Raw genomic sequence first — 27,238 nt, forward strand, 5'->3', positions numbered from 1 at the left:
TTCTTAAAGATCATGAGTTGATCAAACAGGCAATGAGGATGCCTACAGGAGGAGGCCAGAGTCTGACCAAAGGCACATAGATGAAGCAGTGGGTGTCTGACATGCTGAAAAGACATTTACCTGAACACAAAAACAAATTATTTGGGAAATAATTTCAATAAAATCTTTTATCAGAAAGGTTTAGATTCCTTCTATGCTTATTCATTATGCTTGTAAAATAATTACAGGAGAACATCCGCAATCTAAAATTCAAATACCTATGATTCATACTTTTAAATATTCAGTTTTCTGTGAATACCTTTGTATAAGTTTTTAAGCAATGACTATTCCTTGTGTTGTTGCTTACTATAGTGAAGTGTTATTTGAGAAGGATGGTACAACTGGATTTGATTAATACACAGCTCAGACTGCAAGTGAGAACAACCAAAATGAAAAGATGATAGGAGTTCAGTAAAAGATATCCAATTTGGAACTGGAGGTGAAGCTGGGCGGAGAATTTGGGCCACATGATGGCACTACACACATGGTTACAAAAAGAGAAATGAAGAGAAATTTAAAAAGCAGGAAGGTGAAGCTTCGGCTTACACACTTGCCACAAGGAGACACACTGAAAATGTACAGACCCTCCACTAAAGAACATTGACAAATTTAAGCTCTTTAGCCTATACTGTCACATATATGCATGTAACAGTGAATAATAACGTTCGTTAAACAAGTGATAAGAAAAATGTGACAAAGATAAACATGAACAAGTATATGTCAGAATTAAGAAAATGGGATCAGTCTAGATTTAAAAACTTAGCTTCCTTGGGGCGCCTGGGTGGCGCAGTCGGTTAAGCGTCCGACTTCAGCCAGGTCACGATCTCGCGGTCTGTGAGTTCGAGCCCCGCGTCGGGCTCTGGGCTGATGGCTCAGAGCCTGGAGCCTGTTTCTCATTCTGTGTCTCCCTCTCTCTCTGCCCCTCCCCCGTTCATGCTCTGTCTCTCTCTGTCCCAAAAATAAATAAAAAACGTTGAAAAAAAAAATTTAAAAAAAAAAAAAAAAAAAAAAAAACTTAGCTTCCAACTACTCAGTCCATTTTTTCCCATTTAGGATGGGGTGGGTGCCATTTGGTCCATTTATTTCTAGTGTTTCCCTGTCCAATCCTTGCCTCACGTTGGAAACTTCAACAAGGGGAAAAGGGGGAAAAAAAAGTAAATAACCTATAACCCACTCCCATACTTTAGGAAAGCCTCCCTTGCCATTAACATTATGATACCACATTACATAGTTGGGTAGTTACAACAATTCATTCTTCAGCATTTATTCAATCTTTACAGGTCAGGTTTCCTTATCTAGTATTCTCTCTGGCCATTAGACTCTAAGCAAATCTCAATCCATTTTAGCAGTTTATTTTGAATGTCCCTACTAGGATATCCTGCATGAAATGGTCATTCCAAATATGTAAGTTAACTGAAAAAGTGCTTTAATCTAAAATCTATTAAATACAAAACATTACAGAAGTCTATTACATCATAAAACTTCTTTATAAAAATGTTTGGTCATACACACAGAGAAAAATTTTTCTTCCCCATTTTATCCTTTAATTATAGATGAAAATTGCCTTTAGTCTGAACTCACCCATCATGGCAACCAGCTCAACAATTTGAAAATTAGGAAAATGGTTCTTCCATCAGCATTCTTTACTGCCTGAGGAGAAAAAAAGATAAACACATTTAATCATTAAAAAAAATATATATATACATGGCAAAAGGAACTCTGCAGATATGATAAATTAACAAATTTAAGATAAGAGGATTATCCTGGGTTATTTGGCTGGACCTAACATAATCACAGGGATCCTTATAAATAAACAATCAGCAGGAAAGTGTCAGAGTGGTACTGCAAAAAGAATAGCTTGACCACTCATTGTTGGCTTTAAAGACGGAATGGGACAGCCATGAGCCAATGAATACAGGCAGCTGCTAGGATGTGGGAAAGGCAAGAAAAATGCATTTTTCTCTACAGCCTCCAGAAGAACCATAGCAATGCTGACACCTTGATTTTGGCCCAGTTAGACTCATTTTAGACTTCTGACTTCCCAAACTGTAAGATGATAAGATGATTTATGTTGTTTTAAGCCACCAAATTTATGGTAATCTATTTTAGCAGTATGTAATGGAACACCCAGTTTCAAGAGCTTGCTAGAGAACTCAACAGACTCAGTGACACAGTCGTACTGACAGCTATAATTTACTATAGCAAAAGGGTACAAAGCAAAATAAGCTAAAGGAAAGGGCAAACGGGGCAAAGACCAGGGAAGGTGAGGGCTAGCTCCTAAGGATCTTTTTTTAATAAAGTCATATGAGACCTTTAATTCCCCCCAACCCCAGAAATCAGTTATGACAACACCAGGAAAAACTGGAAACTCTGCACTGAGGGTTTTTATTAGGGACTGATCAATACATACCCTCTGCCTAGCATACACCAAAATTCCTAACTCCCAGAAGAAAAGCAGCTATTCAGCACAAACTATACTGTTTGTATAAGCAGTTTAGGCACAGCGAGCATTCTTATCAGTTAGGCAGGTATGGACCCTGGTAAGTTCTCAGATGCTAGCCAAGGGTGGATCTTTTAAGCAGTTCTTTCTAAGGATATGCAGTGAGGCCTACCATGTTAACTCTTCTCCACAAGCAAAACAAGAAATACACAGGTTTAAAGAAACTGCACAAAGCAATAATATGAAGTGTTTTGTTGGGCACACAAGATACAATAATATAACTTATATAACAGTAACAGCACAAAGGGGAAGAATGGTGTTATATGAAAGTGTTTGCATACCACAGTAATTAAGATGGTATCAACTCAAACTATAATGATTTTTTGGTTTTTGTTATTTTTTTTTAAGTTTATTTATTTTGAGAGAGAGAAGGAGAGAGAGAAAGCATGCAAGGGCAGGGGAGGGCAGGGGGGGTGGGGAGAGAGAATCCCAAGCAGGCTCCACACTGTCAGCACACAGCCTGATATAAGGCTCAATCCCATGAACTATGAGATCCTGACCTAAACTGAGATCAAGAATAAGATGCTTAATCCACTGAGCTACCCAGGTGCCCCCAAACTACATTGTTTTAAGTTATTAATTTTAATATCCGGAGCAACTGGTAAAAATAAACTTTATAAAAGCGGCAAAAGAAATAAAATTAAATTAGCATACTAGAAAATATCTAACACAAAAGAAAGCAGTAATAGAAAAATGTGGTACAAAATGGATACAACACATAAAACACAAATATAAACAAAGTAGCAGATGTAATTCTACCCATATGTAATTACATTAAATATAAGTGGAATGAACAAACCATTTAAAGGATAGAGATTCGCACAGTAGATTAAAAAAACATGATCAGGTGCGACGCCTGGGTGGCTCAGTCAGTTGAGCATCTAACTTCAGCTCAGGTCATGATCTTACAGTTCGTGAGTTTGAGCCCTGCATCGGGCTCTGTACTGACAGCTCAGAGGCTGAAGCCTGCTTCAGATTCTGTGTCTCCCTCTCTCTCTGTCCCTCCCAGCTTGTACTCCATCTCTCTCTCTAAAATAAACAAACATTAAAAAAATTAAAAAGGAAAGAGAAGAGAAGAGAAGAGAAGAGAAGAGAAGAGAAGAGAAGAGGAAAAGAAAAGAAAAGAAAAGAAAAGAAAAGAGAAAAAACATGATTGGGGCGGGGTGCCTGGGTGGCTCAGTCGGTTAAGTGTCAACTCCTGGTTTCAGCTCAGGTAATGATCTCATGGTTTTGTAAGTTGGAACCCCATGTTGGGATCTGTGCTGGCAGTGCAGAGCTTGCTTGAGATTCTCTCTCTCCCTCTCTCTCTGCCCCTCCCCCATCAGCACTAACATACAAATAAACTTAAAAAATAATAATAACATGATCCAACCATATGCTGTCCACAACTTTAGATTCAAAGACAAAACTGAAAGTAAAAAGATGGAAAAAGATATACCACGCAAGCAGTAGTCAGAAAAGATCTACAGTGCTATACTAATAGAAGACAAAAGAGAATACAAAAATCGTTAGAGACAAAGGAGAACACTTATAATGAAAACATGGCCAGCTCATCAATTATAATTACTATAATATAGTATATACTATACTATAAATATGTATGCATGTAACAATAAACTCAATATACAGGAAGAAGAAAATTACAGAAATTGAAAGAAGAAATAGATCATTCAAAAATAATTGCTACAGATTTCAATGCCCAATTTTCAACAACAGATAAACAGAAAAATCAGTGAGAAAACAAGATTTGAATAACACTATAAAACTTCCACGGAACACTCAACCCAAAACACATTCTTCAGAAATGCACACAGAACATTTTCCAAAACACACCATGTTAGTCAGTAAAACTAATCTCAGTAAGTATAAATGGACTGAAGTTATATGAAGTCTGTTCCCTGACAACAATGCAATGAAATCAGAAACAGAAGGAAATTTGGGAAATTCACAAATATGTGAAAATAAAACACCACACTCCTTAAGAATCAATGGATCAAAAAAGAAATCATGAAGGAAATTAGAAAATGCTTTGAGATAAATGCAAATGAAACCAAAATATACTGACACTTACTAGATGCTCCTAAAGTACAACTTAGAGATAAATTTCTAACTGTAAATGTTCATATTGAAAATGAGAAGGATCTCAAATTAGTAACCTAAACTTCTACCTTAAGACCCTAGAGAAAGAAGAGCATTTGAAACCCAAACAAGCGGAAGGAAGGAAACAATAAGGATTAGAGTGGAAAATTAGCAAACATTTAGCTAGACTACCCAAGAAAAAAAAAGACACAAATAACTAAACTGAGGTATTAAAGATAGAGCATTATTACCAACCTTACAGAAATGAAAAGAATAAGATAATACTATGAACAACTGTATTTCCAATAAATTGGGTCACCTGGATGACACAAATTACTAGAAACTACCTAAACCAACTCAAGAAGGATCTGAATTCAATATAAAAATTAATGAGATTGAATTAGAAATGAAAACCTTTCTGCAAATAAAAGTCCAAACCACATGCCTTCAAACATTTAAGAAAAAACTACCACTATTAAAAGAGAGAGGACTAGAGAGAGAAAGAGAGAACTGAAGCTAGTATTACTGATTACTGATAAACCAGACAAAAACATTACAAGACAACTAGATCCCCAAGTGAACAGATATAAAAATCCTCAAGAAAATACTAGCAAACCTAATCCAGAACATTAAAAAAAAAGGGGGGGATTACACACTGCAAACATGTGGGATATATTCCACAAAAGGTAGGTTCAGCATACAAAAATCAATGTAATAAATAACATTAAAAAAGGACCAAAACATCATCTCAATAGACACAGAAAATGCATCTGCCAAAATCTAACTACCTTAAATACTTGAAAGACTAGAAAGATAAGGGAATTTCATCAAGGTGATAAAGGTCATCCATGAAAAACCCCACAGCTAACATCATACTTAATGGCGAAAGACCAGATGCATGCCCCCTTAAGATTAGAAACAGATGGCCAGTCTTACTACTCCTTTTTAATACTGTACTGGATACAGGACTAAAAGCACTCCTGTTTTTATAGAAAAACAAATAACACATAATTTTACTCATATGTGGAAGTTAATAAGCAAAACAAATGAACAAAGGAAAAAAGAGAGACAAACCAAAAAACAGACTACAGAGAACAAACAGATGGTTACCAGAGGGGAAGTGGGAGGGGATGGATGAAATAGGTGAAGGGAACTAAGAGTACACTTTAAATTCTTTTTTCTAATGTTTATTTATTTGTTTTTGAGAGAGAGTGTGCAAGTGGGGGAGGGACAGGGAAAGAGGGAGAGAGAGAATCCCCAGCAGGCTCTGCACTATCAGCACAGAGCCAGACATGGGGCTTGAACTCACAAACTGTGAGATCATGATCTGAGCGGAAATCAAGAGTCAGATGCTTAAGCAAATGAGCCACCAAGGCACCCCAAGAGTATACTTCTCTTGATAAGCAAAGAAATATACAGAATTGTTCAATCATTACACTGTACACCTGAAACTCATTTAACACTGCATGTTAACTATACTGGAACTTAAATAAGATTTTTTAAAAGTCACATAAAAAAATAAAATAAATTCAATTTATAGTATCAAAAAGAATAAATTACTTGGGAATATACTTAAGAAAAATAAGTCTTGTATACACTGAAAACTATAAAACATTATTGAAAAAAATTGAAGATCTAAATGTATGGAAAGGCATCCCATGTTCATGGATGAAAGACAATATTGTTAAGATGGGAATATTCCCAAAGTGATCTACAGATTCCACGCAATCTGTATCAAAATTCCAGTGGCCTTTTTTTTTCTTTTTTTGCAGAAATAGAAAAGCTAATTCTTTTAAAAAAAATTTTTTTAATGTTTATTTATTTTTGAGAGAGAGAGACAGACAGAGGGTGAGAAGGGGAAGGGCAGAGAGAGAGGCAGACACAGAATCCAAAGCAGGCTTCAGGCTCTGAGCTGTCAGCACAGAGCCCAACATGGGACTTGAACTCACAAACTGCAAGATCGTTACCTGAGCGGAAGTCAGACACTTAACTGAGCCACCCAGGCGCCCCCAGAAAAGCTGATCCTTAAATTTGTACAATCCCCAGAAAAGCTGATCCTTAAATTTGGAAGTACAAGAGGCCCTGAAGAGCCAAAACAATATTGCAAAAGAAAAATAAAGTTAGAATATTCACACACCCTGATTTGAAGGCTTACTACAAAGCTATAGCAATCAAAACAATGGGAATACTGACGTAAGAATAGAGACTGGTGGAACAGAACTGAATCCAGAAATAAACCCCAACATCTACAGTCAAATGATTTTTGACAAGGTTGCCAAGATAACAGTGAAAGAACAGTCTTTATAAAAAAAATTTTTTAATGTTTATTTTTGACAGAAAGAGAGAGAGAGAGAGACAGAGCATGAGCGGGGGAGGGGCAGAGAGAGAGGGAGGCACAGAATCCGAAGCAGGCTCCAGGCTCTGAGCTGTCAGCACAGAGCCCAATGCGGGGCTCAAACTCACAGACCACAAGATCACGACCTGAGCCAAAGTCAGGCGTTCAACTGACTGAGCCACCCAGTTCTGGCAGTTCACTGGCACTGAACAACTGGATATCCACATGCCAAAGCCTTAAGTTGGACTCCCACCTCATATAGTATGCAAAAAATTAATTCACAATCGATCAAATACATAAACGTAAAAGCTAAATCCAAAAAAAACTCTCAGAAGGGAACAAAGGTATAAATTTTCATGACCTTGGATTAGGCAATAGTTTCTTAAATGTGACCCTACAAGCATAAGCAACAAATGGACTTCCTCAAAATTAAACATTTTTGTGCATCAAAGGACACTCTCAAGATAGTGAAAAGACAACTCACAGACTGGGAGAAAATATTTGCTAATTATATACTTGATAAGGGTCTAGGATACAAAATATATAAGGTCTCAATAATAAAACAACTAACCCAATTATAAAATGGGCAACAGATTTCAAAAGACATTTCTCCCAGATATAAAATAGCCAATAAGCACTTGAGAAGATGCTTAATATTAACAGTCATCAGGGAAATGCAAATCAAAACCACAATGGCATCCTACTAATTCACACCCAGTAGTATGGCTATAACCAAAATGACAGACAATGACAAGTGTTGGTGAAAATGTGGAAACACTGAAACTATATGAATCATTATTTCAATTCTTAGGTATATATCCAAGAATACTAAAAACATATAACCACACAAAAACGTTTACACTAATATTCAATGCAGCATTACTTAGAAGAGACAAAAAGATCATATAGTTTACTCAAGATCATAAAGCTGGGCAAAGTTAGGACCCTAATACCCACTTCTTATTTCTCACTTAAACTTTCTAGAATACTATGTGTCACTCCAGTTCACCTTTCAAGAAAATGGCTAGCATAGGAAATTCTCCTACCATACATATAGACACAGAGAATGTCACAAAATGGTTGAGAAGAATTTATTCAGTATATTGTCTTTCTACAAATTTAAATTCTCAACTGCCTTTTTCAATTTTTAAATTAAAATGTTGAAGACAAATCTTGACTAACCTCCAAAATAAAGTATTCTGAACACAAAATTTTTCCATTTAAATCAATAACATCTCTTTCAGGAAAAACAGTTAATTCCCCAAACCACAAATTAAATAAAAAAGGCATCAGTCTAATGGAAAAGCAGTTCAAGGCTGCATTTATAAAAACAACTATGGGGATGCCTGGGTGGCTCAGTCTGTTAAGCATCCTACTCTTAATTTCTGCTCAAGTCATGATCTCATGGTTTGTGGGTTCAAGCCCTGCTTCAGGCTCTGCACTGACAGCGAGGAGCCTACTTGGGATTCTTTCTCTCCCTCTCTCTCTCTCTACCCCTCCCTTGCTCACACTCTCTCTCCCAAATAAATAAAACAGTCAATAAATAAACAAACAGTTCGGTACTTTTACCAATATTCTGAGGTTGAAATTGGCAAAAACACCAAAATATATAAAATTAAAGGTACAAGTTAGTAGGAAAAGCTAAACAAAGGTGAATCACATCTGTACCTGAAAGTTTTTATCTACAACCTATTTTAATTTTTGTCATTTTGACATTTATTACCATAGACTGATTTTGCCAGCTGTTCATATTAATTCACAGAAGACATATGCTTTTGTATTTATTTTCATTCAATATCTGTTACAGCTCTGAGATTCTTCCACATCATCTGTATGAGTATTTTGCTCATTTTCATTGCTGTGTAATACTCCATTATGTGACTATATCTCAATTAATTCACCTACTCTACTAGTGGACATAAAAGTTTCCAGTTTTTGACTATTACAAACATAGGCTTTACAAACCTCCTTGAACATAACTTTTAGTGAACATAAACACATATTTCTGTTGGATATATACCAACAGAAGGAATTGCTAGGTCACTAAGACACACACATAGTTAACTTTAGCATATATGGCCACTTTCTTAGAGTAGCTGTCAATCTATATCCTCCCACCAGCAACGTATGAGAGTTCCAGTTCTTCCACCTTCTCACCAACCCTATTAGTCATTCTGGTGACTATGTAATATCTCACTAGTTTTAATTTATACTTACCTCATGGCCAATAATGTTGAGTATCATTTCAGAATGGCATAATGAATTTAAAAAGCATGATCCTGGGGCGCCTGGGTGGCGCAGTCGGTTAAGCGTCCGACTTCAGCCAGGTCACGATCTCGCGGTCCGTGAGTTCGAGCCCCGCGTCAGGCTCTGGGCTGATGGCTCGGAGCCTGGAGCCTGTTTCCGATTCTGTGTCTCCCTCTCTCTCTGCCCCTCCCCCGTTCATGCTCTGTCTCTCTCTGTCCCAAAAATAAATAAAAAATGTTGAAAAAAAAAAAAAAATTTAAAAAGCATGATCCTATTATACAGTGTCTATAAGATCTAAGGACATTATAGGCTAAAAGTAAAAGGACAGAAAGATATCCCATGCAAATAGTAACCAGGAGAGAGCTAGAGTGGCTACACTAATATCAGACAAAACAGACTAGAAGTCAAAACTGTTACAAGACACAAAAAAGACATTAAATATTGAGAAAATGGTCAATTCATTAAGAAGATATAACAATTATAAACATACATACACCAAACAGCAGAGCTCCAAAATATATGAAGCATGAACAGAATTAAAAAAGACAAATACATACCTACACAGTAACAATAGAAAACTCAATACCCCACTTTCAATAACAGAGCAACCATTCAGATCAGTAAGGAAATACAGGACTTGAACACTATAGGCCAACTGGACCTACCAGACGGATACAGAACACTCAATCCAAAAACAGTACAATACATAGTCTTCTCAAGTCCACATGGAACATTTTTCTGAATAGACCATATGTTAGGCCACACACAAAAAAAATCTTAATAATTTAATAAGATTAAAATCAGACAAAGTATTTTTCCAATCATAGTGGAATGAAACTAGAAATTAACAGCAAAAGGAAAACTGGAAAAGTCATAAAGATGTGGCAATCATACAGTAAATTCTTAACCAATGTTTCAAAGAAGAAATCACAAGGGAAATTAGAAAATATCTTGAAAAAGATGAAAATGAAAACACAACACACCAAAACTCACAGGATACGGCAAAAACAATGCTAAGAGAAATTTAGAGCTATAAATATTTATGTCAAAAAAGATTTCAAAACAACCTAACTCTATATCTTAATTAGTAAAGCAAAAACAAACTAAGCCAAAAGCTTACAGAAGGAAAGAAATAATAAAGGTTAGACCAGAGATTAAAGAGAGAAGAGAAAAACAATAAAGAAAATCAATAAGACCAAGAGCTGGTTCTTTGAAAAGATAAACCATTAGTTAGAATAAGAAAAACAGAAAAGATTCAAATAAATTAAAATCAGAAAGAGAACATTACAGGAATAAAAAGGACCATATCAGAGCAGCATGAACAACTGCATATGAAAAACTGTATAACAGAGGTGAAATGGAAAAATTTCTAGAAACATAAAACCTACCAAGAATGAATAATGATTAGGAAATCTAAACAGACCTATGATTAGTAAAGATAATGAACCAGTAATCATAAAGTTCCTGACAAGAAAAGCCCAGGACCAGATGGTTGCACTAATGAATTTTATCAAACATTGACACATGGTTTCTTCTGAAACAATTCTTCCAAATTCTGAAACAGTCCAAAAAAATTGAAGAGTAAGGAGCATTTCCTAACTCATTGGACGAGGACAACATTACCCTAATACCAAAGCCAAACAAAGACATTTAAAAGAAAACTATTGGACAATTATCTCTTATGAATATTGATGCAAAATTCCTCAACAAAGTACTAGCAGACCAAATTCAGCAGCATATTAAAGGGATTATACACCATAACACAGTGGGATTTACTGCTGAAAGGGAAAGATAGTTCAATATATGAAAAAATCAATGTAACAGGTCATATTAACATAATGAAGAGGGCAAAAAACACAAGATACACTCAATTGATGCAGAAAAAGCATCTGACAAAATTCAATACCCTTTCATGATAAAAAACACTCAACAAACTACCAATAGGAGGAAACTTCCTAAACGCAATAAAGAGCATATATATAAGAAAAGCCTACACCTAACATCACACTTACTGATGAAAGACTTTTCCTCTAAGATTTACCATCTTCAGATTAGGAACAAGACATAAATGCCCACTTTGCCACCTCAGTTCAACACAATACTGGAAGTTCCAGTGAGAGCAATTAGGCAAGAAAATAAATGATAAGCATCCAGATAGGAATGAAAGAAGTAAAATATCTCTGTTTGAGATGACACGATCTTATATATAGAAATGTCTAAAGATTACACACATACAAACAAATTCCCCAAAGTTGCAGGATACAAAATCAATACACAAAAATCAGTTACATCTCATTACATAATGAATAATCTGAAAATGAAATTAAGAAAATAATTCCACTTACAACAGCATCAAAAAGAGTAAGATATCTCGGAATTAACCTAACCAAAGAGGTGAAAAACCTGTAAAATGATACACTGCCAGAAACGCTGCCAAAAGAAATTTAAAATATATAAATAAATGGAAACATATCCCATGCTCATGGATTAGAAGACTTAACACCATTAATAGGTCGATACTACCAAAGTGACCTACAGATTCAATGCAATCCTTATCAAAATCTCCATGACATTTTTTGCAGAAAAGAAAAATCCACCCAAAAGCTCATATAGAAATCTCAAGGGACTCCAAATAACCAAAGCAATCCTGAAAAAGAACAAACCAGAGAATGTACACTTTCTGATTTCAAAACTTACTACAAAGTTACAGTAATTAAAACAGTGTGGTACTGGTGTAAAAGACACACAGACCAATGAAAAAGAGTCCAGAATTAATCCCTTGCATATATATGGTCAAATGATTTTTGACAAGGATGACAAGACTATTTAATAGAGAAGGACAGTTTTGTAAACATATGGTGATGGGAAAACTGGATATCCTTATGCAAAAAAAATGTAGACTGAACCTTACACCAAACACAAAAATTACCTCAAAATAGATCACAAACCTAAATGTAATAGTGAAAACCATAAAACTCTTCAAAGAAAATAGAAAGGAGAAGCTTCATGACAGAATTTTTGCAACAATGCCTTAGATGTGACACCAAAAGCACTGTCAACAAAAAGATAGATTAATTGGAGTTCATCAAAATTTAAAACTTCTAATGGATGAACCTGGAAGGTATAATGTTAAGCGACATAATCCAGTCATGTAGAATACCACATGATTCTATTTTTATAAGGTATCTAAAACAGTCAAATTCATAGAAGCAGAGAATAAGCAGAGTGGAAGCAGAGTGGTTTCCAACGACTGATAGGTGGGAAAAATGGGAAGCTGTTATTTAATGAGTATAAAGTGTCAGTTATCCTACACGCGTACGTTCTAGAGATCTGTCGTACAACACAGTTCCTATAGCTAATGATATGGTATTATGTACCTAAACGTTTGTTAAGAAGGTAAATACCCTTAAATATTCCTTCCACTACCAAAGAAAGAAGAGACATACGGAATCTTTGGAAAGTGCTGGATATGTCTATCACCTTAATTGTGGTAGTAGCATGGGTACCTGTATATGTCCAAACTAATAAAATTATACAACACCAAACAGATAGTTTTTTTTATATCAATTATACCTCATTAAAGCAGTTAAAAATTTTTAAAACTTCTGTGCATCAAAAGACACAGTCAACAATTAAAAAGCAATCCAGACAATGGGAGAAAATATTTAAAAATCATTGATCTGAGAAGAGGTTAATGTCCAGAATAAATTCTCACAATTCAACAACAAAAAACAAATAATGTGATTAAAATATGAGCACAACAGGGCGCCTGGGTGGCTCAGTCGGTTAAGTGTCTGACTTTGCTCAGGTCATGATCTTGCGGTTTGTGAATTCAAGCCCCATGTCAGGCTCTGTGCTGACGGCTCAGAGCCTGGAGCCTGCTTCAGATTCTGTCTCCCTCTCTCTTTGCCCCTCCCCTGCTCATGCTGTCTCTGTCTCAAAAATAAACACTAAATAAATAAATAATAAAAAATAAAAAATAAGCACAAGACTTGAATAGACATTTCTCCAAAGATGATATACAAATGGCCAATAGAATATGAAAAGATGCTTAACATCACAAATCATTAGGGAAATAAATTCCAACTAAAACCATAATGAAATACCATATCACACCCATTACAATAACTACTATCAAGGGGCACCTGGGTGGCTCAGTTAGTTCAGCATCCAACCCTTGATTTTGGTGCAGGTCATGATCCCAGAGTCATGAGGCCACAGGATCAAGTCAAGACCCGCATCTGCCTCTGGGCTGACAGTGCAGACCCTGCTTAGGATTTGCTCTCTCCCTCTCTCTCTGTCCCTCCTCTGCTTGCATGTGGATGTGGTGCACATATTCTTTCTCCTCAAAATAAATAAACTTAAAGCAAAACATAATAAAGGTTGGCAAAGATGTGAAGTAATTGAAACTCTTCTGCACTACTGGTGGGAATGTAAAATGGTGCAGTCACTTAGAAAAACATTATGGCAGTTCCTCAAAAAATAAAAAATTAAGGGGCACCTAGGTGGCTCAGTCAATTCAGCATCCAAATCTGGATTTTGGCTCAGGTCATGATCTCACAGTTCGTGACGATGAGCTCCACATCGGGCTCTGTGCTGATAGAGCAGATCCTGCTTGGGATTCATTCTCTCTCGCTCACTCACTCTCTCTCTCTCTCTCTCTTCCTTCCCTCTCCCTCTCCCTCTCTCCCTCTTCACTCTCTCAAAAATAAATCAACTTCCCTATCAAAATAACACCAGCATTCTTCACAGAGCTAGAACAATCCTAAAATTTGTATGGAACCAGAAAAGACTCTGAATAGCCAAAGCAATCCTGAGAAAGAAAACTAAAGCTGGGGGCATCACCATCCTGGACCTCAAGATGTATTACAAAGCTGTAATGATCGACATAGTATGGCACTGGCACAAGAACAGACACTCACATCAATGGAACAGAATAGAGAATCCAGAAATGGACCCACAAACGTATGGGCAGCTAATCTTTCACAAAACAGGAAAGAATATCCAATGGAATAAAAACAGTCTCTTCACCAAGTGGTGCTGGGAAAACTGGACAGCGACATACAGAAAAACGAATCTGGACCACTTTCTTACACCATACACAAAAATAAACTCAAAATGTATGAAAGACCTAAATGTAAGACAGGAAGCCATCAAAATCCCTAGGGGAAAGCAGACAAAACCTCTTTGATCTTGGCCACAGCAACTTCTTACTCAACACATCTCTGGAAGCAAGAGAAACAAAAGCAAAAATGAACTACTGGGACCCCATCAAAAATAAAAAGCTTCTGCACAGCGAAGGAAACAATCAGCAAAACTAAAAGGCAACTGACAGAATGGGAGAAGATATTTGCAAACAACATATCAGATAAAGGGTTAGTATCCAAAATCTACAAAGAACTTATCAGGGGTGCCTGGGTGGCTCAGTCAGTTGAGCCTCCAACTTTGGCTCAGGTCATGATCTCATGGTTCGTGGGTTCAAGCCCCGTGTTGGGCTCTGTGCTGACAGCTCAGAGCCTGAAGCCTGCTTCGGATTCTGTGTCTCCCTCTCTCTCTGACCCTCCCCCATTCATGTTCTGTCTGTCTCTGTCTCAAAGATAAATAAACATTAAAAAAAAAAAAGAACTTATCAAACTCAACACCCAAAAAACAAATAATCCAGTGAAGAAACGGGCAAAAGACATGAATAGACACTTCTCCAAAGAAGACATCCAGATGGCCAACAGGCATATGAAAATGCTCAACACCACTCATCATCAGGGAAATACACATCAAAACCACAATGAGATACCACCTTACACCTGTCAGAATGGCTAACATTAACAACTCAGGCAACAACAGATGTTGGCGAGGATGCAGAGAAAGAGGCTCTCTTTTGCACTGCTGGTGGGAATGCAAACTGGTGCAATCACTCTGGACAACAGTATGGAGGTTCCTCAAAAAATTAAAAATAGAACTACCTTACGACCCAGCAACTGCACTACTAGGTTATTTATCCAAGGGATACAGGTATGCTGCTACAAAAGGACACATGCACCCCAATGTTTATAGCAGCACTATCAATAATAGCCAAAGTATGGAAAGAGCCCAAATGTCCATCGATGGATGAATGGATAAAGATGTGGTATATACATACAATGGAGTATTACTTGGCAATCAAAAAGAATGAAATCTTGCCATTTGCAACAACATGGATGGAACTAGAGGGTATTAATGCTAAGCGAAGTCAGTCAGTCAGAGAAGGACAAATATCATATGACTTCACTCAAATGAGGACTTTAAGAGACAAAACAGATGAACATAAGGGAAGGGAAACAAAAATAATATAAAAAACAAGGAGGGGAACAAAACATAAGAGACTCTTAAATACAGAGAACAAACTGAGGGTTGCTGGAGGGGTTGTGGGTAGGGGGATGGAATAAATGGATAAGGGGCATTAAGGAAGACACTTGGAATGAGCAGTGGGTGTTATACATAGGGGATTAATCACTGGAGTCTACTCCTTAAATCATTATTGCACTATATTCTAACTAACTTGGATGTAAACTAAAAAAAATAAGTAAATAAACTTAAAAGAATTTAAAAATTAAGTTACCATATTATTTAGCAATTTCACTCCCACAAATCCAGAAATTAACTTCTGGGTATATGCCCAAAAGAATTGAAAGTGGGGACTCAAACAGGTATTTGTACACCCATGTTCACATAAGAGCATTATTCACATGAGGCAAAAAGTAAAAGCAACTCAAGTGTCTAGAGGCAGATGAATGGATAAATAAAACATGGTATATACATACAAGGAATATGATTCAGCAGTTTAAAAAAAGATTTTGACATATGCTATAACTTGGATGAAATTTAAGGACATTTTGCTAAGTGAAATAATCCAGCCAACAAAAAGTATAATTCTACTTATAAAAGGTACCTAGAAAAGTCCAATTCATAGAGACAAAGTAGAAGGTGGTTGCCAGGGACTGGGGGAAAAGGAGGAGTTGTTGCTTAATGGGTATGCAGTTGTAGCTTTACAATATAAGAAGAGGTCAGGAGATGGCTAATGGTGATAACTGCAAGACAATGCAAATGTACTTAATGTCACTTAACTGTGCACTTAAAAATAATTAAAATGGTAAATTTTATAACAATTCTAAAAATACAAAAAAAAAAAAAACCCTCACTTTTTGCAAAATCCAAACAAGACAAATCTAGAATTTACCGACACTACACTGTGCTTTACTTCAAGTGCAACCATTTACTTTTAAAATATAGGTGTTCTTCACTTTGTCCTTTACGTGATCTACAGCTGACCCTTGAACAACATGGGGCTATGGGCACTGACCCCTCCGCATGCAGTCAAAAATCTGTGTTATAACTTTTGGCTCCCTAAAAACTACTAATAGCCTACTGTTGACTAGAGAAGCCTTACCAATAACATGAACAGATTAACATATATTTTGTATGTTACATACACTATATGTTATATTCTTATAATAAAGTAAGCTAGAGAAAAGAAAAAATCAGAAAGGCGGCGCCTGGGTGGTTCAGTTGGTTGAGGGTCTGACTCTTGATTTTGGCTCAGGTCATGATCCCAGGGTCATGGGATCTAGCCTGGAGTCAGGTTCCATGCTAAGCGTGAAGCCTGCTTGAGATTCATTCTCTCTCTCTCTCTCTCTCTCTCTCTCTCTTTCTGCCCCTCTTCCCTGCTCATCTGCTCTCGCTCTCTCTCAAGTAAAAAAATAAACAAAAATGACAATAATAAAGAAAATCATAAGGAAAATACATTTACAGTACTGTATGGAAAAAATCCACCTATAAGTAGACTCATGTAGTTCAAACTCATGATGTTCAAGAGTCATCTACATTGTACATACTTCCACTTCATGTGCTTTAAGGACCACCACTTAACTGGGGTGCCTGGGTGACTTAGTTAAGCATCCAACTTGCTTTCAGTTCAGATCATGATCTCATGGTTTGAGTTTGAGCCCCACGTGGGGCTCTGTGCTGTCAGCACAGAGCCTACTTGGGATTCTGTCTCCCTTTCTCTGCCCCTCCCCTACTCGCACACACATGCGCACGCTTTCTTTCTCTCCCTCAAAAATAAACATTAAAAATTTTTCTAAAAAGGACAGCCACTTCATAATTTCTAAAAAGAAAACTTTAGTGTCTGCCTACTATGTGTCATGTATACAGTAGTAAAGAAAACAAAGTCCTTGTACTCTTGGGCTTATACTTTAATGACAAAGATATACAAGTAACTACAAAGTATCAAATGAAGAAACAAACCCAGTGAATGAGTAAGTAAGTAAATAAAATTTTCAAAAACTGAGAAGGCACCAGCCATAAAAAGAGTCAAGGGAAAACTCTCAAGGTTAAAGAATGGCAGTTACAAATGCCCAAAAACCTTGGCATGTTCCAGGAACTATAGGAAGGATTATGTGGTTAATACACAATGACACTTTACCTATTGGTCTTCCTCCCAAAACTCATAAACCGAGTAACATGAGAAAAACATGTGCCAAAATAAAATTTAAGAGACATGAAATACCTCACCAATATTCCTTGAAACTGTCAAGGTCATTAAAAACAAGGAATGTTTGAGAAACTCACAACCTAGAGGAATGAAAGGAATATGAAAACTAAATGTGATGTAGCATCCTGGATGGAATCCTGGGACACAGAAAAAAGACAATAAAATCCAAATAAAATATGGAGTTCAGTTAATAATGAGGTATCAATACTGATTCATTCATTATCACAATCATAATAATATAAGGTTTTTTTCAAAAATATTTTTGAGAGCATGCATGTACAAACAGGGGAGGGGCAGAGGGAAAGGGAAAGAGAAAATCTCAAGCAGGCTCCATGCTTAGCACAGAGCCCAACGTGGGGCTCAATCCCACAATGCTGGGATCATGAACTGAGCTGAAATCAAGAGTTGGGATGCTGAATGAGACACCCAGGTGCCCCAATAACGTAAGATGTTAATAACAGGGAAACTGGTTCTCAGGAAACTGAGAAAGCTCTGTACTCTGTGGAAGTTTTATGTAAATCTACAACTTTTCTAAACTAAAACACTTATTTTAAAAAAAAAAGAATGAATTGTAAGAGGGCAACAAAAGAAGCAAAATGTAGTTATAAGGTCACTTAACATCAGGAAGAGATAATGATGTATTAAAGTGTCATAAGACGGTAGCACAGAAGATGGGAGACAAGAGTTGGATTCAAGGTATATTTTGTAAGACAGAATAAAAAGAACTTTCTGGTTAGATTTCCAGCTAGTATAGAATAAAAAGGTCAGCAAATCCTCTCCTTCAAAAATAAGAACTAAACTGGACAGACTGTCAAAAATAACTATTTTAAGGATTTAGAACTTGCCAAAAGGTAAACAACAAATTGAGAATTATTTATTCATGGAAAACTACCAGAACTTCAGGGAAGGAGTGGGAGTCTACAGACTTCCTACTTGGAGATACTCCCATCACTAGCCCAGGTTGGTCTGCATAAAAACTTTATTTTTTTTAATTTTCAAAAAATGTTTGATTTATTTTTGAGACAGAGAGAGATAGAGCATGAGCATGGGAGGGGCAGAGAGAGAGGGAGACACAGAATCTGAAGCAGGCTCCAGGTTCTGAGCTGTCAGCACAGAGCCCGACGCGGGGCTCAAACTCACAAACCATGAGATCATGACCTGAGCTGAAGTCGGACACTTAACCGACTGAGCCACCCAGGCACCCCTGCATAAAAGCTTTAAACAAGACAGGCTTGAAATCCAGCAGCTCTGTTGCTAAGGTACTGACTTAATTTGGAGTGAAAGATGAAAACCTACACTGAATAACACTGTCAATAAAAAGAAAAATAGGGTAAAACAAATGGAGAAAACCAGTGGCTCTGCTAGGAAGAGAACGGTGTCTCAGATGGGGACGGGGCAAGCCTGCCAGAAATTTAATGGGAAGACCTTGAAAATTAAAGCCATAAAAGTGCTAGATGAACTTTCTAAAAATCCCAGGCTGACTAGAAAAGTATGGGCATGTGTAGAGGAGACCCAAGAGGGCCAGGTACAAAGTAAAAATTAAGCCATACCTGGAAACTGCCTTAAATTTGTGCTCTCCAACTCATATACATCCACCAGAAGATGGTCAAAGCCTTACAGCCTTGAAGTATTTGAATGTAACCTCTACCAAACCAATAACTGACCACTAAGTTATGTGGTCACAGGGCAACCCCTAAGAAGTCTAGCTTAAAAAATACAAACAAAAAAAAAAAAAAAAGAAAAATAAGCAAACACAATAGCAAGGAAACAAGCATGGGGAATAAGATATTCTACCAAATAAGGAGAAGCAAATTGGCTAAAAAAAAAGAAAAAAATCTGGGGGTGCCTGGGTGGCTCAGTCGGTTAAGCGTCCAACTTCAGCTCAGGTCATGGTCTCACGGTTCGTGAGTTCAAGCCCCGCATCGGGCTCTGTGCTGTCGCATTGGGCTCTGTGCTGACAGCTCGGAGCCTGGAGGCTGCTTCCCGTTCTGTCTCCCTCTCTCTCTGCCCCTCCCCAACTTGTGCACGTGTGCGCGCGCGCTCTCTAAGAATAAATAAAACACTAAAAAAAATTTTTTTTAATTTTTTAAAAATTAAAAAAAAAATCTGATTCCAGAGTTGCTACAATATATTATATGATATGTCTAGTTCTCAAAAAACAATAAAACAAACACACACACACACACACAAAATTACAAGGCATGCAAACAGAGTAAAGTGTGACCCATACTCAAGATAAAGAACAGTCAATAGAAACTGACTCATGGGGCACCTGGATGGCTTAGTCGGTTGAGCTTCCAACTTCAGCTCAGGTCATGATCTCACAGTTCATGGGTTCAAGCCCCGTGTCGGACTCTGTGCCAATAGCTCAGAGGCTGGAGCCTGCTTCAGATTATGTGTCCCCCTCTCTTTCTGCTCTCCTCCCCCACTCACGCACACGCACTCTCTCTCTCTCAAAATTAAATAAATGTTAAAAAAAAATAGAAACTGACTCTGGGTAGGCCCTAATGTTGGAATTAGCCAACACTTCAAACCAGCAATTTAAATTAAATAAACAGCAGAATTAAAGGAAAATCTGATGAAAATTATTCCACAAACAGGAAATCTCAACAAAAAACAGAAACTCAAAAAAAAGAACTAAAGTGGAAATTCTAGACTTGAAAAGTACAATATCCAAATGTAAAATGTATTAGATGAACTCAATCTAAGACTGCAGAAGAACTAAACAAAAATATCAAGTGAAAGAATCTGAAGAACACAGGGGGAAAAAAAAGACTGAAAGAAAATGAAAAAAGTCTCAGAGGCCTGTGAGACATTAAGCAAGCTAAATTTTTTAATGGGTGTCTCAAAAGGAGAGGAAAAGAAAAATGGGCCTGAAAAATATTTGAAGAAACAGGCTAAAAGCTTCCCAAATTTCACAAAAAACATCAATCTACAAATCTAAGAAGCTCAATAATCCCTAAATACAATGAATACAAGAGATCTACAACTAGACATATCATTCTCAAACTGCAGAAAGCTAGAAAAAATCTTAAAAGCAGAAAGAGAAAAGATCTCTCTTGTATAAGAGAACAATACAATTAACTGACTTCTAAGAGAAATAACAGAAGCAGAAGGTGAAGTGACTTATTAAATGACAAAAAAAAAAAAACAAAAAACAAAAACCAAAAACCCAAAAATGTAGAGCATGAATCAGATATTCACCAAGACTGTGCTTTACAAAATAGCAAGGTGAATTAAACACATTCTTGGGGTGGCTGAGTGACCAACTCCTGGTTTCAGCTCAGATCATGATCTCATGGCTTGTGGGTTCGAGCCCTGTGCAATGGGCTCCACACTGACAGAATAGAGCCTGCCTGGGATTCTCTCTCTCCCTCTCTCTCTGCCCCTTCCCCTCTCGCTCTCTGTCTCTTTCTCTCTCAAAATAAATAGACTTAAAAAAAAATTTTTTTAAGTTTTAAAAAAACGCATTCTGCGTGCCTGGGTGGCTCAGTCGATTAAGCATCTGACTTTGGCTCAGGTCATGATCTCATGGTTCATGAGTTCAAGCCCCACATTGGGCTCTCTGCTGTCAACACAGCCCACTTTGGATTCTCTGTCCCCTTCCCTCTCTCTGCCCCTCTCAAAAGTTAAAAAAACAAAAAACTCACATTCCTTGATAAACAAAGGCTGACAGAATATTAAGGAAAGTCTTTAGACTGAGAAGAAGTGACATCAGATGGGGTAAGGTTAAATCCAACAGACAAAATGAAAAACACTAGAAATGCTAAATAAAAAATGTTTAAAAAATTATTAACATTTTTTTCTTCTCTTAAGCTTCTTAAAAAACCATGACTATATAAAGCTAACACACACACACACACACACAGCCACATGCCATTCCACCCAATAAAAAAATATATATTCTTTTAAAGCACCCACAGAACATTCACCAAGATGGACCTGCGCCATATCCTGGCCACAAAATAAGTCTCAGCACATTTGAAAGAACTGAAATTAGGGGTGCCAGGTGGCTCAGTCGGTTAAGCATCTGACTGCGGCTCAGGTCATGATCTCACGGTCCATGAGTTCGAGCCCACTCAGAGCCTGGAGCCTGCTTCAGATTCTTGTCTCCCTCTCTCTCTGACACTCCCCCGTTCATGCTCTGTCTCTCTCTGTCTCAAAAACAAATGTTAAAAAAAAATTAAAAAAAGAAAGAACTGAAATTATACAAACTATGTTTTCTCATCACAATATAAGCAATACAGAAACAAAAGAAAGGCAACAGGAAAATCTCCAAACATCTGCAAATAAAACAACATACTTCAAAATAATCAACAGCTAAGACACAAATTCTCAAATAGTTTTTTTAACATATAGAATTAAATGTAAACATGTAAAACTATGTAGGAGGAAAAATTACAGTATCATGCTGCACTGCTACTGCACCACACCCCCTTCTCCCAACAGATGCCCTACCTAACATCCTTTGGGCTCTTGCAAATATGCAAACAGGTAAAAGCAGGAATGAACCCTACGGTGCTGGGCTGGGATTGGAAGTTTCATTATGAAATAATGTTTCTGTTCTAAATATGTACAGATAAAGAAACAGATGTAAATACAGATGTATATGCATGTTTGTGTATATGTATGCACACACATGAACACAAACATGGTTGTACCTATATATACGTGTTATAGTTTTGTCTACTGCAATCTAGGAGCAGTGACATCCTACTCACAATGAGTACACCTGCTAGATGTTGGTTTCTAATCTCCATTAAGAAGATTCTAATCTCCACTAAGAAGTACCAAGGCTCCTTGAAAATATGAGTTATTTCCAGGTATGAATCAGGTAACTGCAAGATGAGCCTGGAACATCTTACTGTGTTAGAAAGAAAGGACACAAAAAGTCACGAAACATGTCAAAAGGACACAGGAACCAGACAGAAGGGACTCTCATTAGCCAAATATGAGACAGTTTGAGCATCAAAATAAATGACAGGTTACAACCACTGAATAAAAAAAGGAATCTATGAGTCCACAGACACATTATTTTATTTTTTTTTAATTTTTTTTTAATGTTTATTTATTTTTGAGACAGAGAGAGAGACAGAGCATGAACAGGGGAGGGGCAGAGAGAGAGGGAGACACAGAATCTGAAACAGGCTCCAGGCTCCGAGCTGTCAGCACAGAGCCCGACGCGGGGCTCGAACTCACAGACCGTGAGATCATGACCTGAGCCGAAGTCGGACGCTTAACCGACCGAGCCACCCAGGCACCCCCAGACACATTATTTTAAAAATAAGTCAATAAATGGGAAAAGAAGGTTTTTTTAGCACTCATAAATTATAATAATTTAATAAAATTATGAAATCACCATTTGGCACCATTAATAGTAATCAGCCAAGAAAAATCAGTAAGTGCTAAAACTCATATGTAAAAATGTGATGAAGAATGAATAAAATAGTCTCAAAATACCTTCCCCCCCAATATTCATCAACTATAAAGAAAAAAAAACTACCTTTTTTTTTTTTTTTTTTAATTTATTTTTGGGACAGAGAGACAGAGCATGAACGGGGGAGGGGCAGAGAGAGAGGGAGACACAGAATCGGAAACAGGCTCCAGGCTCCGAGCCATCAGCCCAGAGCCTGACGCGGGGCTCGAACTCACGGACTGCGAGATCGTGACCTGGCTGAAGTCGGACGCTTAACCGACTGCGCCACCCAGGCGCCCCAAAAACTACCTTTTTTATTAGCATAGCAACTTGTCAGAAAGCTTAGTCAACTGATCAATATTAAGATCACCAGTAATGGGGGAATTAAAATCATTCACCACCTGACAGGATGCACTGAGAAAAATATCACATCACCTTTGTGATGTTTCTGCCAAAATAAAATAAACTGAAACATGGGGAAGCATCATTAGACAAACTCCAACTGAGAAATATTCTAAAAGTTAACTGCTCTATAAACTTCAAAACTGTCAAGATCATGGGGGCGCCTGGGTGGCTCAGTCGGTTGAGTGTCCGACTTCAGCTCAGGTCATGATCTCACGGTCCATGAGTTCAAGCCCCACGTCAGGCTCTGTGCTGACAGCTCAGAGCCTGGAGCCTGCTTCGGATTCTGTGTCTCCCTCTCTCTCTGTCCCTCCCCTGTTCATGCTCTGTCTCTGTCTCAAAAATAAATAAACGTTAAAAAAAAATTATAAAAAAAAAAAAACTGTCAAGATCATGAAAGTCAAGGAATCATGGAGGAATTGTTCCAGATGAAAAAACACTAGTCACAACAACAAAATACAAATATGGCCCTAGATTGAATTATTTTGCTAAAAAGAATATTACTGAGACCACCCAACTTTGAATGGCTACGGTGGATTAGATGACGCTATTCTATCAATGCTAACTTTTGATGGTTGTATTCTGGATATGTAAGAAAATGTCCTTGTTGACAACAATTACAAATTAGTACTCTGAGGTGATGGGGCCTCATGTTGGCAACACACCCTTAATTGATCAGAAACTTCTTTAGAACCATTTTTGTAACTTCTGGAACTTAAAGTTATTTCTAAAGAAAAAAAAATTCAAAATGAGAAAAAAGTTGAAAAAACATAAACATTACCTATTCCTTCCCAGTCTTTTCCATCTCATCAAAAACAGGAAAAACAAAACTAAACTATTTTTCCAATTGCTCAAAACAAAAATTTTGGAGTATCCTTGATTCTTTTCATTCTCTCACTCTACATTCCAAATCCTGTTAGCTTTTCCTTAAAAATATATCTCTGTCACTACCACTTCATTGCAATGAATTGGCATGATCATCTCTTGCACAGACTACTGCAAAAGCTTCCTATCAACCCAAAATGTTTTCATTTGAATCATTCATACAATTTATTTTCCATACAGCAATGAGAGTTACCCTTTGTAAAAACCCAAGGTAATACATTCAGACAATGGAATATTATTCAGTCCTAAAAGAAATAAGCAATCAAGCCATGAAAAGACATGAAGGAACCTTAGACTTACATTACTAAGTAAAAGAAGCCAATCTGAAAGGCTATTGCGTGAGTACAACTATATGATATTCTGAAAAATGCAGAACTCTGAAGACAGTAAAAAAAAAAAAATTTTTTTTTTGAGAAAAATTAGTGGTAGCATGGGGCGCCTGAGTGGCTCAGTTGGTTGAGCATCTGACTCTTGATCTTGGCTCAGGTCATGATCTCACGGTTCGTGGGTTTGAGCCCTATATCAGGCTCTATGCTGATGGTGCAGGAGATTGCTTGGGATTCTGTCTTTCCTTCTCTCTGTCCCTCCCCTGCTTGTTGCCTCTCTCTCTCTCTCTCTCTCTCTCTCTCTCTCTCTCTCAAAATAAATAAACTTAAAACAATCTTTCTTTAAATTAGTGGCAGAAAAAAAAAAAAAAAAAAAACGATGAGTGGTTGCCAGGGTTGGGCAGGGGGAGGGATAGGGATGTGTATGAAGAGCCATCATAATGGATACATGTCATTATACATTTGTGCAAATCCACAGAATGTACAATATGAGTGAAACCTAAAGTGAAGTATGAACATGGGTGATTATAATGTATCAGTCTAAGTTCATCAATTATAACAAATACACCACAGCGGTCGGAGATGTTGATAATGGAAGAGAATACGCATAGGGCAGAAAGTATGTGTGAAATCTCTGTACCTTCTCTTCAATTTGGCTATGAGGCTAAAACTGGTCTAAAAAAAAAAAAGCCTTAATTAAAAATCAAATCATGACACAAAAACAGACATTCAGGTCAATGAAACAGAATGCAGAACCCAGAAATGGACTCACAAATGTATGGCCAGCTAACCTTTCACAAAGCAGGAAAGAATATCCAATGGAATAAAAACAGTCTCTTCAGCAAGTGGTGTTGGGAAAACCGGACAGTGACATGCAGAAAAATGAACCTGGACCACTTTCTTACACCATACACAAAAATAAACTCAAAATGGATGAAAGACCTAAATGTCAGACAGGAAGCTATCAAAATCCTCAAGGAGAAAACAGGTAAAAACCTCTTTGACTCTGGCCACAGCAACTTCTTACTCAACATGTCTCCAGACACAAGGGAAACAAAAGCAACAATGAACTATTGGGACTTCATCAAAATAAAAAGCTTCTGCACAGCAAAGGAAATAATCAGCAAAACTAAAAGGCAACTGACAGAATGGGAGAAGATATTTGCAAATGACATAGCAGATAAAGGGTTAGCATCCAAAATCTATAAAGAACTTACCAAACTCAACACCCAAAGAACAAATAATCCAGTGAGGAAATAGGCAAAAGACATGAATAGACACTTCTCTAAAGAAGACATCCAGATAGCCAACCGACACATGAAAAAATGCTCCACATCACTCATCATTAGGGAAATACAAATCAAAACCACAATGAGATACCACCTCACACCTGTCAGAATGGCTAACATTAATGACTCAGGCAACAACAGATGTTGGTGAGGATGTGGAGAAAGAGGCTCTCTTTTGCACCGCTGGTGGGAATGCAAACTGGTCAGCCACTCTGGAAAACAGTATGGAGGTTCCTCAAAAAATTAAAAATAGAACTACCCTACGTCCCAGCAATTGCACTACTAGGTATTTATCCAAGGGACACAGGTGTGCTGTTTCGAAGGGGCAAGTGCACCCCAATGTTTATAGCAGCGCTACTGACAATAGCCAAAGTATGGAAAAGTCCATATAAAGTATGGTCCATTGATGGATGAATGGATAAAGAAGATGTGCTATACATATACAATGGAGTATTACTCGGCAATCAAAAAGAATGAAATCTTGCCATTTGCAACTACGTGGATGGAACTAGAGGGTATTATGCTAAGCAAAATTAGTCAGAGAAAGACAAATATATGACTTCACTCATATGAGGACTTTAAGATATAAAACAGATGCACATAAGGGAAGGGAAGCAAAAGTAATATAAAAACAGGGAGAAGGACAAACATAAGAGACTCTTAAATATAGAAAACAGAGGGTTGCTGGAAGGGTTTTGGGAGGGGAGATGGGCTATGGGGCATTAAGGAATCTACCTCTGAAAGTATTGTTGCACTATATGCTAACTAATTTAAAAAAAAAACAGAGGGAAAAATAAAGTCAGACCATGTTAATTCTTTCTTTGCTCAGAACTTTCTGGTAGTTTTCCATCAAACGTTGAATAAACTCAAGGCTTGCCAAGTTTGCCAAGGCTTACATGTCCTTGCCAAGGCTTACATGTCCATATATAACCTTGTCTTCCTAATCTGCACCCCCCCACCCTGGTTTTATTGAGATATAACTAAGTTCCCTACTTCTTGACATTATGTTATATTATAGTAAAGGTTATACTGGGGGTGGGGGGAGGGGATGACACTGCTGGATGATTCCTCTCCAAAAAGAAGGCTGTTTAGATGCTGGTAACTAAAACACAAACATCCACAGTAATGCACTCTCATGATCTCCATCCCCTCCCCCATCCCACACACTTCACCTATCTTCTTTAGAATCCCTT

At 37.3% G+C, this 27,238-nt stretch overlaps 1 protein-coding gene across 1 annotated transcript in view; it reads right to left on the reverse strand.

The window, feature by feature from the left end:
• MAP3K2 (mitogen-activated protein kinase kinase kinase 2) overlaps window positions 1–27,238 on the reverse strand; it is a 102,923-nt gene that overhangs the window by 43,199 nt on the left and 32,486 nt on the right. Inside the window, exon 2 of the mRNA XM_060624854.3 lies at window positions 1,621–1,689. Coding sequence (XP_060480837.1) covers window positions 1,621–1,627 — 7 coding nt within the window. The 5' untranslated portion in view covers window positions 1,628–1,689. The remainder of the gene's footprint in view (window positions 1–1,620; window positions 1,690–27,238) is intronic.

The sequence above is a fragment of the Panthera onca genome, chromosome C1 (assembly GCF_046562875.1).
Source record: "Panthera onca isolate mPanOnc1 chromosome C1, mPanOnc1 haplotype 2, whole genome shotgun sequence".
Lineage (NCBI taxonomy): Eukaryota > Metazoa > Chordata > Mammalia > Carnivora > Felidae > Panthera > Panthera onca.